This window comes from Ammospiza nelsoni, chromosome W (assembly GCF_027579445.1).
Source record: "Ammospiza nelsoni isolate bAmmNel1 chromosome W, bAmmNel1.pri, whole genome shotgun sequence".
Lineage (NCBI taxonomy): Eukaryota > Metazoa > Chordata > Aves > Passeriformes > Passerellidae > Ammospiza > Ammospiza nelsoni.
The window spans coordinates 13,373,464-13,386,502 of record NC_080668.1 but is presented as its reverse complement, the minus strand read 5'-3'; the positions used below and the strand labels follow the sequence as shown (position 1 = coordinate 13,386,502).

The 13,039-nt window shown below is 45.3% G+C and overlaps 2 protein-coding genes across 5 annotated transcripts in view; both read left to right on the top strand.

Moving 5' to 3' along the window:
- Window positions 1-13,039, top strand: part of LOC132086212 (uncharacterized) — a 308,574-nt gene that overhangs the window by 154,127 nt on the left and 141,408 nt on the right. The window lies entirely within an intron of this gene.
- Window positions 1-13,039, top strand: part of LOC132086213 (protein FAM219A-like) — a 211,622-nt gene that overhangs the window by 188,240 nt on the left and 10,343 nt on the right. For all 4 annotated transcript variants that reach the window (XM_059491699.1, XM_059491698.1, XM_059491697.1 and 1 more), the window contains exons 5-7: window positions 3,007-3,021; window positions 3,818-3,828; window positions 9,391-9,427. In XM_059491699.1, coding sequence (XP_059347682.1) covers window positions 3,007-3,021; window positions 3,818-3,828; window positions 9,391-9,427 — 63 coding nt within the window. The remainder of the gene's footprint in view (window positions 1-3,006; window positions 3,022-3,817; window positions 3,829-9,390; window positions 9,428-13,039) is intronic.

Below are 13,039 nucleotides of genomic sequence, written 5' to 3'. Positions count from 1 at the left end.
AAGCTCCATTTTCAGTTGAATTAAAAGCCAAGCAAACACGGTCTCAAATGAGATTGCCGACACGGCAGTCGACCGGAAGAGGAACCGGGGCAGTCGAGCTCATTCCGTCATCCGAGCTGGGGAGGCCGGTGACAGCGCCACCTAGTGGCAGGAGGACAGAAGTGCACAACATGCCGGATCGGTTCGGCGGAGCGACAGCGCCATCTCGTGGCGAGACTGCAACAATGCAGCAATTTTTTCCAACATTATACAAAAAGAAAAGCACTTTAAAGAAGACAATGTTAACACAACAAAGGGATTATCCATCGACTTCGGGATTTCATGAAGATGATGAAAGCTCAGATGAAGAACAGCTACAAGGAGAAGATGTCATAAGGATCACAGCATCGGAAGGTGTTCCGACATGGATGCTGTCAGCAGCAGAAGCAGCAAAAAGCTTCTTGCATTCAGTTGATGCAGCAAAAAAGAAATATCAACAGGATCCTTGAGTTTCCTTTTCGGATTTAGGAGCGAGGCCAAAAACCTCAAGGCGAGAAATGAGGCACGATGAATCACCAATGACATCCACAACACCATTATTCATGCAAATCCCAATGGAACCTCAAGAAGAGGAATTTCAAGAGCCAGTGAAGATGATGGATTGGAAGCAAATTAGAAAAGCATTGGCAAAGGAAAAGCATTTATTTCTGGGATCAGGAGATCTGACAATGCCAGTGACATATGATGCCCAGGGGCAGAACCCAAGGTGGGAAAGGATGGGTCATGAGACACTCAAAGACTTAGGGAAGGCGGCTCAAACTTTTGGGCTGAATTCACAATACTTCAAACAGCTATTGAGAGGGACATTCACTACATATGACCTCACACCATATGATATTCGAAGTATTGTGGCAATGATTCTCACTGACACGCAGAGTCTTGTCTGGGAAAAAAGGTGGAGAAAATATCTTGCTGAATTGCGGAACAGATATCAAGGTGGGCCAAACGCGAACCTCACAGAAGGGCAGTTAGCAGGAGATCCTCCAGATGACAACCCAGGGGAACAAGCAGCGCGGCTTCCACGAAGAGTGTTAAGCGACATCAAAGAAGCAGCGCGATTGGCAATCATGCAAATCACACCAACAGGAGCTCCAGAAGTCCCGTTCTCTTGCATCAGGCAAGGTCCCACAGAGCCATTCATGTCATTCATCGATCGACTCACGCAAGCCGTGGATCGACAGGTGACGATCGAAGAAGCGAAGAGGCCTCTCTTGGAGAGTTTAGCTTTTGGCAATGCCAACCCGGATTGTCAACGGGTGATTAGCGCCATGCCAGGACGGCCATCCTTGGCAGAGATCGTGGAGGCATGCAGCAAGGTGGGGACACCTCAGCATGTCGCATCGATCGTGAAGAGTGAATTAAGAGAGGAATGGGAAGAACAGTTAAAGGGACATTCAAAAAGGCAAACAGAGAACAAGACATTGGAGAAGATGCTCGAAAAAATACTGCAACAGCAGGACGAGAACATCAACAAAGTTCTTGCCACGATGCAGAAAAAGAACGATCCCCCGAGAGGACAGTGCTACAAATGTGGGGAGTTTGGCCACATGAAAAGGAATTGTCCACGGACACATACACCAACGCCGTCACAGAAGGCGGAAAGGCCAATTTGTGCGCGGTGCGGAAGAGGAAGACACTCAGCGAAAGAATGTTATTCCCAGACAGACGTGGACGGAAATCCGTTACCGCATCCGGGAAATGGGAAGCGCAGCACGCCCGTAACTCGCCAGCGCGCTCAGACACAAGTACTGGCGGTGTCACAAGAGCAGACAGGGCAATCATCAGCAAGCGACAAGCAGATGCCCTCAGTAAAACCCTCAGTCGATTCCACAGTGACCCAGACCTCCTCCCACCAGGGGCACAGTGTGCATTGGCAGCTTCAAGACTAGTATGCTTTTTAGATGAAAGTCATGCGGAGATACCAACGGGTATCCGCGGGGACTCATATAAGAAACAAGATTTCTTGATAATCGGACAAGATAAGTGCAGTATTCTTGGACTCATTGTCTATCCAACAGTTGTCTCAGCGGACAAAAATACAGAATTAACAGTTTTGGCAAGAGCGCTTCGTCCACCATTGACTGTACCAGAAAATACTGTGGTTGCAAGAGCTTTCGCATTGCCGCCACACGCAGTTGGAGAGGTTATGTCAATCTTCGACGAAGAAGGTTTCCCTATGAAGGAACATGTTGAAGTACATACAACATGGGTGAAACACATAGGTCAAGACCAACCCACGCTCACATGCCAATTGACATGTGGGGACAGGACAATAGCGATCAGAGGTATGCTCGACACAGGGGCGGATGTAACGGTAATATCGTACATCTTTTGGCCACGCAGTTGGAGCTTGGTCGCGCCATTTGGTTCTCTCTCAGGCATAGGGGGAGCATCTCTGTGTCTGCAAAGTGAGAATTCTGTCGTTGTCACGGTACCAGGAGACAAGACGGCGATCATTCGTCCTTTTGTCGTCCAAAAGCCGATCACAGTCTGGGGTCGGGACCTTTTGGCACAATGGGGCGCGAAGATCGAAGTGGATTTTTAATAGGGGTCACTGCAGCGCTCGCCACACTGAAGCTGACATGGAAAACAGATGATCCAGTTTGGGTGGATCAGTGGCCCCTTGAGCGGAGAAAATTGAGTGCTTTGAAAGACCTGGTCCAAGAACAATTGCGGAAGGGACACATCAAGCCAACAGACAGCCCTTGGAATTCTCCAGTGTTTGTCATCAAGAAAAAACTATCGGGCAAATGGAGATTGTTACACGATCTCAGGAAGATCAACGAAGTCATAGAAGACATGGGACCCCTTCAGTTGGGACTTCCATCTGTCTCAATGATTCCCAGAGATTGGCAGCTTGTGGTCATTGACCTCAAGGATTGTTTTTTCAGTATTCCACTCCATCCAGATGATGCTCCGAGATTTGCCTTTTCAGTTCCGAGTGTCAACAAGGAAACACCTCTGCAGCGGTACCATTGGGTCGTTCTTCCACAAGGCCTAAAAAATTCTCCAACGATCTGTCAATGGTACGTGGCACGAGCTTTGGCAGCAGCACGGAAGAAATTTCCGAAGGTGAAGATCATTCATTACATGGATGATTTGCTCATTGCAGCATCAACACGACAGGAGCTGCAAGAAGCTCGTGACTGTGTGATTGCAGAGGTGCAAAAGGCAGGTCTGGAAATCAGCATTTCGAAGATTCAAGAGGTTGCACCTTGGAAATATCTAGGGTGGAAAATTTCAGAGAGAACAATAAAACCTCAAAAAATGGAGATCAGCACCAAGGTCAGCAATTTGCATGATCTGCAACAGCTTTTGGGAGAAATCAACTGGATGAGGCCAGTCTTGGGAATCACAAACAGCGACGTCCCAGCGTTGCTCGATCTTTTGAGAGGAGACACAGACATCCAGTCTCCCAGGACGCTCACGCCAGAAGCGAAAAAGGAGTTGGAGAAAGTCGCAGACGCGATACAGAAAAGGCAGGCACATCGATTTGTTCCAACGTTGCCTTTTCAGTTGGCAGTGCTGGGGAAGAAAACACAGTTCCATGGTTTGATCTTCCAATGGGACGAATCGCAAAAGGACTCTTTGATAATCAAAGAGTGGATTTTCCTACCACACAGGCCCGCAAAAACGATTCTCACAGATTTGGAGATGGCAGCACAAATCATCATAAAGGCGAGAACAAGGTTGCTGACAGTGGCAGGAAGAGAATTCTCAGTCATCAGATTACCTTTGAAGCGAGACTATTTCGATTGGGCAATGCAACAATCGAAAGACCTGTTAATCGCGTTGTTAGCGTTCCCAGGAACTTGCACAGTCCACTTTCCACGACATAGAATACTGCAATCGCAGATATGCTATAGAGCAAAACCAAGAATAAGTGAAGAACCCTTGGACAGGATCACAGTGTTCACGGATGGCTCAGGGAAGACACACAAGTCAGTGATCACGTGGAGAGACTCAACGACAGGGGATTGGGAATCTGACGTGAGGATGGTTCAGGGCTCTCCACAAATTGTGGAGTTGGCAGCCGTTGTCCGAGCATTTCAGTTGTTCGAACAACCTCTCAGTCTGGTGACAGACTCTGCATATGTTGCGGGTGTGGTCAAGAGATTGGAAGGTTCGCTCTTGAAAGAAGTCAGTAATGAGGTTTTATACTCATATCTGACAAGCTTGAAAATACTGCTAGAGAGCAGGGAAAGAAAGTACTTTATCACACACATTAGAGCGCACACAACACTTCCGGGATTTTTAGCGGAAGGGAATGCTCGGGCGGACAGGTTGACAATGCCCATTTCGCAAACACTGCCGGACATTTTTGAGCAGGCAAGATTAAGTCATGCGTTCTTTCATCAGAATGTGCAAGGGCTAATGGAGTCCTTTCGCCTCACAAAGAGTCAGGTGAGGGAGATCATTAGTGCTTGTCCAGACTGTCAGCTTGTGCAGCCACCTTCTTCTACCGGAGCCATCAATCCGCGGGGGCTGCAAAGTCTTCAGTTGTGGCAGGCTGATGTCACGAAATATCCATCTTTTGGAAGGCTCAAAAATGTTCATGTTTCTGTAGATACATTCTCAGGGGCAGTCTTTGCTTCAGCACATGCAGGGGAAACAGCAGACCATGCTTGCCGACATTTTCTGCAAGCATTCGCAGCATTAGGTGTGCCTCAGGAGATAAAAACAGATAATGGTCCAACGTATATAGGCAGGGTGCTTGACAGATTCCTGAAAAGATGGGGTGTCAGACATACGTTTGGTATTCCACATTCACCCACAGGTCAGGCAATCATTGAAAGAACACATCACACCCTGAAATCCCTTCTGGACAGGCAGAGAAGGGGTGAACCAGAGGCAACGCCTCACATGAAATTAAATAAGGCACTGTATGTGTTGAATTTTCTAAATTGCTCATCCTCAGAACCTAATCCACCAATCGTGAGACATTTTCTAAACAGCACACAGGCAAAGCTAAGGGAAAATCCTTTAGTTTTGATCAGAAACCCAGAGACAGGACAAATAGAGGGTCCTTTCAAACTAATCACTTGGGGCAAGGGTTTCGCTTGTATCTCCACAGATTGAGGTCTGAAGTGGGTGTCGGCGCGGCACGTGAAGCCATTCCGAACGCAAGAACACGAGAACGCTGATCTGAGAAACAAAGAGACGAGTACTCAGACAGAAGTCGAGACTCAGACTGGAAAGAGCGATTCAGAAGAGATATAAAAAGAAACTAAAGACTTTGGGGGAATTTTCTTTAGAATCTTGAATGAAAAGCAAAACAATGATTTCACACAGAAGCGAAGTAATGAGTTTCATGATGCTTATGTGCATGATTTTTCCATTCATTGCAATAAGCAATGGTAGAATTCTTTGACATCTCTCCCATTTGGAGAGGAATTTTAAGGGTAGGGTTCTATGTTTTAATAGTTCTCCTAGTCCTCATACTTGTCGTCCCATGCATATTTGCATGTTTAAAACGCGCTATGAATCGGATAGCAAAAGAGGTCTTCCTGGTGCAAACAGAAGGGGAGATGTGGGATCTCAGCACCTCAGGACGGAGGTGCAGAGTGGCCGAGACCACCCTTGGGGGGCTCGGGAGTCCTGGAATGTTGCCAGAAGTGTCTGGTGGCTGGACTTTGATCCTACACAGGAGACGACACCTGTATGAGGATGGGAGGATTTCACTGGGTGAATGGTGAAGGGGTAAGTTAATTAGAGTGTAAGACACAGGGTTTAGGATTTCTGTACAGGGGGGTCTAAAGAAGTAAGATGGAGGAATTGGGGCGTGTCCTGTTCTTCTTCTTCTTCTTCTTGGCCTCCATCTTCTGTGGTGGTGGTGGCACTTTGGGATTGGTTATTACTAAAAGTGCACCGGTTAATAAGGGTAGAAGGTATTGGGGAGAAATGATAAATATTGTACACGTAACTTAGGGTATAAAGATAAGTGACCGCCCAGGGGCTTGTGCAGTGTGCCCATGGCTGACTTGCTGTGCAGACCTCTGTCGGGCTGAAAGAAAATCTTTTAGATAAACAATTAATAAACACCAAGACCGAGACGAGATCAGAAGTCTCTCCTCGTCCTTTGAAGCGCCGGGCTCTTCAAGGCCATCCCTGGGCCTTTCCAGAACACCTAAACAGCCTAAACAGCACCAGAAAACCTTACAACTGGGTCATTTACGAGAGTGAGTCAGATATCTGGGACTCTGCAGTTGCAGTGTTGCCATCAATCTCATTTAATGCCACAGTGGTGAGAGCAGGCAGCTGGGAGACAGAGTCAGAAATATTCCCTGCCTGCTGTTTGGGGGAGGTGGGCTCAATTTCCAATCAATGGGATCTCAGGATGGCTTGAGCTGTGTGGATGTGACAGTTTAGTCAGAGAAAGAAACATAACTTTCCCAGGCATCGTCCTAGGGAAGTTGTGAAAATGCTCAGAGAAAGAATTAAAACAATTCTTATCTTAATCTCTGCACCTGGTGTTTGTGAACATGTGGAACGTTTGTATGTGATGTTTATGGAAAGATATTTTACCAGAAGGTATTTTTCCTAATTAACCAATGGTGTGAGGGGTGTTGTTAAGAACCAATCAGGTTCTGGGTGGACATTCCTGTCTATAAAATATGTGAAGTTCCTAATAAATCTCGCTTTATGCCTTCTGAGCATGGAGTCAACGTCGCCTTCTGTGGTGGTTGGACCGGAAATGGGATTTCTGGGATGCTGTGGTCACTACCATCAGGCCAATGGATGCTCATATTGTAGGACCGCCTCTGAGAAAAACACAGGGGTTAAAACCCAGAGCTGCGCCCCTGGGAGCCTCTTGGGACTTCCATCGGGAAAGGCTTTGGATCTCTCCCCCTGTCCCAGCTGCTGGCTGGGCGGGGGGAGGGGAAAAGCCACGCGGCCATGAGGTAGGCCCAGCCCAAGGATGGAAGGGTGGAAGAGACCAAGAGACATCAGGCAGCCCCCCCCCCCCACCCAGGGAAGAGAGACAGAGAGAGAGAGAGAGAGAGAGCCAGCGTCTGAATTTGACAGCGGCGCTGGCCCAGGAGGAGAAGGGGAGGAGTGCCCGGCAGGGCAGCGTGGGAGTTCTGGAGCTCTGGGACAGGCAGAGACTGAAATTTTTAACCCTTTTCTTGCATGATTGAGACCTTGCAAAGGCCGATCCTCCTGGAGCTGAATGAGAAGAGAGATAAGAGATAAGATAAGAGGGAATGGGCTACGAGGGAAGTGCAGAAGACTCTTGAGTGGGGGAGAGATGACGGAGTGGCCTTTTGGCTGTACTTTTCTTGTGTGGCCATAGACTGAACCATTTTTTTCCTGTGACACAGAGACTGCATTTAGGGGGAGGCAGTGTGAGTGAACCGGGAAGGTACAGTGTGAGTACCCCTCGGCCCCAGGGGTGAAAAATTGGGGGGGATAGATGTCCCAAAGGAGAGACTGTGCCTTTTTTGGAGTGAGACAAGGCATCCTTGAAAGGCAACCCTAGAAGCAGCTCTGGTCCATGTACAGTGGTGAGAGCACTGGGCATGGAAGGAAAGGTGTCACAATGGCAAAAGGATTTTCCAGGCGGTGCTGAGTGACATGGAAGCACACGAGGTTTCAGTGTGTTTCCAGGGGAAGCCTATGGTGCAAGAAGGACTCCTCTCCTCTTCATGAACTGAAGATTGAGTATTCTAAAGGGTGGTGCCAGACTGAGAGTTGGTGATTTTTGGGGAATGTATTGCATTGGGAAATTTGGTGGGGGGGAGGAGGAAAGTGCTTTGGTAAGGTTTTTCATTTTTTCCCTTATGTTTTTTTTTTCTTTTTTTCTTCTTTTCTTGTAATTTATTTAATACATTTTTCTTTATTTCTAAGCAGTAGCCTGCTTTGCTTATTCCTGGTCACATCTCACAGCCGACACCAGGGAGAGGGTATTCTCATGGGGGCACTGGCTTTGTGCCAGCCCTAAACCATGACACCTTTCTTCAGCCATTCTTAACTAACGGCAACAGAGCTGTGGCAAGACAGAAAAGCAGGAGTCTGCAAAAAGATTAGTAATGTGTGGAGTGAGACATGGGGTTTCACATTCAAAATCTAGGTTGACCTTTCCTCCCTTCCACCAAGGCTCCCTTTTACAGTCCTTCCAAAAGGCAATGTTAAACTTTGCTCAGGCCAGCAGTGCTTTAGCACCCATCCTTTCTCCATTGAGACTGTGGTCCAGCAGTGAGAGACATTGGGAGGGCAGTGTTATAACCACAGTCCTAAATGGGCACACCAGCACATGACACCTTGTGTTAGCAAACTGCTTTGGAGCATTGTTGCCCCATGCACTGTCCTGACAGGTAAGAAAGATGTAAAATACATCAGCATTAAAATACTAAATCCCATTTCATTGACATCACAGTTTCATATTAAGAACTATCATCATCTTTATCTGTACGTTACTGTTACCTTCAGCATGTTAAATTCTTCCATGAGTCTCTGAACTCTCCATGTGACTAGGACTTCCACTCCTTTGACAGATGCTTCAGCTCATCAGTGCACACATCTGATTTCCAGTACAGTGATGTGTGGTTTGGGATGACATCCCTCACACCCTAGACCTGCTTTCCCTCCTTCAGCACTCAAATCAGATGCATTCAGAAACCTGGAACTCAAAAAGTCCCTTTCATCTTGTCTTTCAAGCCCCTTTCTCAGGGGTTTCATCAGGGATATAAACTTTCTCTGTCCAGTCCTGTTTCCCTGTGCCATTTGAGGCATGGCTGTGTTTTGCCACCAGACTCCTTGAGAGTGGAAGGAAAAGGCAGCTGCCAAACTCAGTCTTGTATCTCATCCCTGGAAGGAAGAAGACACTAAGCAACATGAAATAGCTGGCAATAGCAGCCTACCTTTCCCTCTGCCATTCCTCTACTGCCTGACACTGGTAGATAGAAGCCCTACCTGAGAAAGGAGGCAGGGGATCCCTTGAGGAGGTGTATTGGGTTTGTGTGGACAGGTTTTGGTAGTAGAGAGGGCTACAGGAGTGGCTTCTGTGAGAAGCTTCCCCCATGTCCAACAAAGCCAATGCTAGCCAGCTTCAAGACAGATCTGCCACTGGCCAAGGCTGAGCCAAACAGATGGTGGTAGTATGTCTGTGATTACATATTTAAGAAGGATTAAAAGTTATTGCGCAGATGTAATTGTTCTCAGAAAAGAGATGAATGAAAATACATGAGAGGAGCAGCTATGCAGACACCAAGAAAGAAGGTGAGGAGTTGCTTCAGGTGCCAGAGCTGTGATTCCCCTGCAGCCCATAGTGAAGACCATGGTGAAGCAGCTGTGTCAATGCAGCCCATGGAGGTCCACGGGGATGGAGAAATCCACCTGCGGCTCATGGAGAAGCCCCAAGAAAGAGTGGCTGGATGCTCAAAAGAAGGTTGTGACCCCATGGGAAGCCTGCGCTGGAACAGGTTCCTGGCAGGGACCCATAGAGAGAGGAGCTCATGCTAAAGCAGGTTTCCTGGTAGGACTTTTGACGCTGTGGGGGACCCATGCTGGAACAGCCTGTTCCTGAAGACTTCAGCCTGTATAAAAAGAAACCCACATTGGAGAAGTTTGTGGAGAACTGTCTCCTGTGGGAGGGACCCAAAGCTGGAGCAAGGGAAGGACTCCTCACTGAGAAGGATGCAGAAACAACTTGTTATGAACTGACCATAAACCCCTTTCCCTGTCTCCCTGTGCCGCTGGGGGTGTTACCAAAAATTCAGTAAAATAAAAAAAACTCCTTAACACCAATGTAGCATTAAGAAACAGGCGTTCTTTATTTGGCTGTATGCATGGGGGAATAGCTCCTTCCAAAGCCATGCATGCTGAGTTCAGTTCCAGGTCCTGGATGGGATCGCTCTTGAGATCCAGTCTGCTAGAACATACTTGTTCCACGGTTACCAGGCAATCATGGCACAAAGGTCTCTGGGTTTCTTCTGAAGCCTGGAGAAAACATGGCTGGGGTTTAAAGTAGTGGTTACCTTAAGTTCAACATTGTCCTGCTCCAATTGAGTAACCTGGTCCAATGTTTTCTTTTTTGTTCCAAAACCATCGATTACTATGTGGGTTATATATCAGCTTTTGTGCTTCTCTGCAGCTACCACTGCTCTCAGGAATTCAGGTCATTCTTCAATTGTATTGTCCAATTGTTTGGACAGAATGCTTGCATGACCCCAAACGCTAGCCAGTACCCCCAGTGCCAGGTGCCTCCTTTCATGCACAGATAAATGGTTTGGTTAAGTGTCAGAGTCCCAATGTTTTTTTAAGTTTCTTTTAGGGCTTCAAAGGCCCTCCAACTCTCAGGAGTCCATACCAAGTAATTTTGGTGCAAGGGTTTTGCTAGTACTTCATAATTGGCAATTCATAAATAACACCACCTGGCCATACCTAAGGCAGCTTGTAGTCTTCGCCTCTGGAGTCTGGAAACGGTTTATTTTCAGCTGCTTCCCAAGATTCTTTTTTTCCTGCGAGATCTCAAAACTAGAATATATTATTGCTTCTTTGCCCGTTTGTGTCATTTCTTTGACACTTTGTATCTAGATTATCTTAAGAAATGCAACACTTACTGGAGCATTGAGGCATTTACTTTCAGTCCTGATTGCTGGCAGAATACTTTCCAGGGGGTTTTTCTGGTATTATTAATTTTTTTTCGAAATTCATGTTAGCTGTGCATTTCACCCTGTGTTGGGATTCCCCCACTGAAAAGCAATCTTTCAAATTATTTGAGTCAAGAGGTATTACAGAAAAAGGCATCCTTAAGATCAAGCACCGTGAACCATTTGTATTCCCTTTAATGTGCTGTCAAGAGTGTGTACAGATTAGCTACTACTGGATGAATATCAGGTATTTTAATTAATGTCCCCTAAATTTTCTACTAATCTATAACTGGTAATATTGGTGTGTGTCCTGGTTTGAGACAAATTTAGGAGGAAACATCCTGAAGGGGTCTCCTCTAAAAAGGCAGATTCCAGCAGCCCCTCCTCCAACCAGTTTAAGAAAGATTTCTTTGGACAAAGTGGAAAAAATAACTGTTTATTTTACAAGAGAAAAACATTTAATAATATTAAATAATTAACCTTTCTCAGCTCTGAAGAGATGGTAGATCCAGAGATTCAGAGTACAAAGTACTTTCTGTACGTATGCTCAGTCTCTCTGCTAAACAATTCCAGAGGAAGAAGCTACAGTCCCAGGAAAAAACTTTCTGTTTTAGCTAACAAACGGAGAAGCTAGAAAGAAAAAAAAAACCAAAAAACAAACAGGCAGCAAAGAAAGCCTCTCTCCTGCTGGCCATGCAGCAGACAACACACCAGAGAGAGGAATCCAGGGGAGAAAGTGAAGTTTCTGCACACAAACTGCACGCTACCTCTTCTCCCAGGCTTCTCTCTTGGATCTGATCTTAAAGGCACAGAGCTCATATTTAGCAGTAAAGCAAAGCAGACGATTGGGGATGCAAGGATACAGCATCATAAAGTCAGCCTAGGACAGTGTGTTATATACTCTGATTCATATTCTTTCAAAAACCCATATGCTAAAATTATAAGTTTTTCTGTATTTTCCCAACTTTTTTCTTGCCTCACACTTAATAGGATATTGTTTTTGCTTTACCAGTCTGGCTTCAGGTTTGAGAGTAATCCTCACTGATCTGGCCACCTTTGATCATCCAGGCAACTCAGTTGCCCATACCAACAGGGTTACAGCAGTCTCTGCCTCCTCTGGGATTTCTTCCAACTCTTCTGAGTCCTGTAACATAAAGTCTTTGCCTCAATGGTTTTTGATTCTGGTGTTTGAATTTGTATTTCCCCATCCTAGAAAGCTATTTGAACAAGTTTTCCCAATAAATCTCTCCCCAACAAAGGGATTTGGTATTCAGGCATCTACAAATTGGTGTTTCCTCCACTGTTTTCTTAATTTAAATAGTAATAGTTGTAAAAAAAGGCCTGTTCTCTTTCCTCTTTGTCTCACCCACAACACTTACAAGTTCCAAGCTAAGTTTTCCTCTGCACATATTCAGTACTAAATAAGTTGTTCCTGTATTAATTAATAAATTTACCTTTTCATTCCCAGCAATAATGTAAGCAGGGCTCAGCTGAGGATGATTCCTCTGGTCCCTTCAGGGGGGTTTTTAATTTTTTACTTAAGATCTTGATCTTGCTGGCTTGAAGAGCCTGGTTTATGTTCTTTGTTCAATTTCTCCTGGTTTGGGGACACTCCCTTTTCCAATGTCCCCGTTCTTTACAAATTGCCAAACACATTTCAGCTACTAACTATCACAACACAAACTGCCAAATGCACTTCAGCCACTAAATATCACAATACAAATTGCCAGATATATTTCAGCCACTAATGAATACAAATTACTGTTATAGACACATATTATAATATTGGCTTTTCACAAATATTAAAATAGTTTCTATATGTGTGGTGTTAAAGTAACTTTTATATATAGTTTTTATTTCTGTTGTTAACTAAAACTTAAAAATAGCCGATATAGTATGGTTGTGTTAAAAGGCCTGCTTGGATGGGATAACATCCAATGAAAATATTATGAGGACACCTGCTACAGATATGCCAACTATCAACATTCACCATCTGAAGAAAGTATGGACCAAAGCCCAAAACTAGAGGTGATGATAAGAATGGACTAAAAACCACAGGCAAGAAATATGCATGCTCTAAAAAGGTGGACCTGAGAAGGAGATATGCTAAACAATTTGTGGAACATATAAACTAGTTTGGGGAAAAGTTTAATATGCATAATTGTTTATGAATATGTAACAGGCTGATGCAATAGAAATGGTATATAAAGGGTATTTCCAAAATAGCAGGTGAGCTCTTGGCTGAGTGTCAAGATACATCCTTATATCTTTGCTTTGTCTCCTTTTGTCCTTTATTAAACTTTTAAATTTTACCAGGAGAATGAACCTTGCTTTTCACATTACTAAAGTATACTTTAGTCACCAATTATTATAAGTTAACCAATTGTTTCTAAGTGACAGGGGTCCGG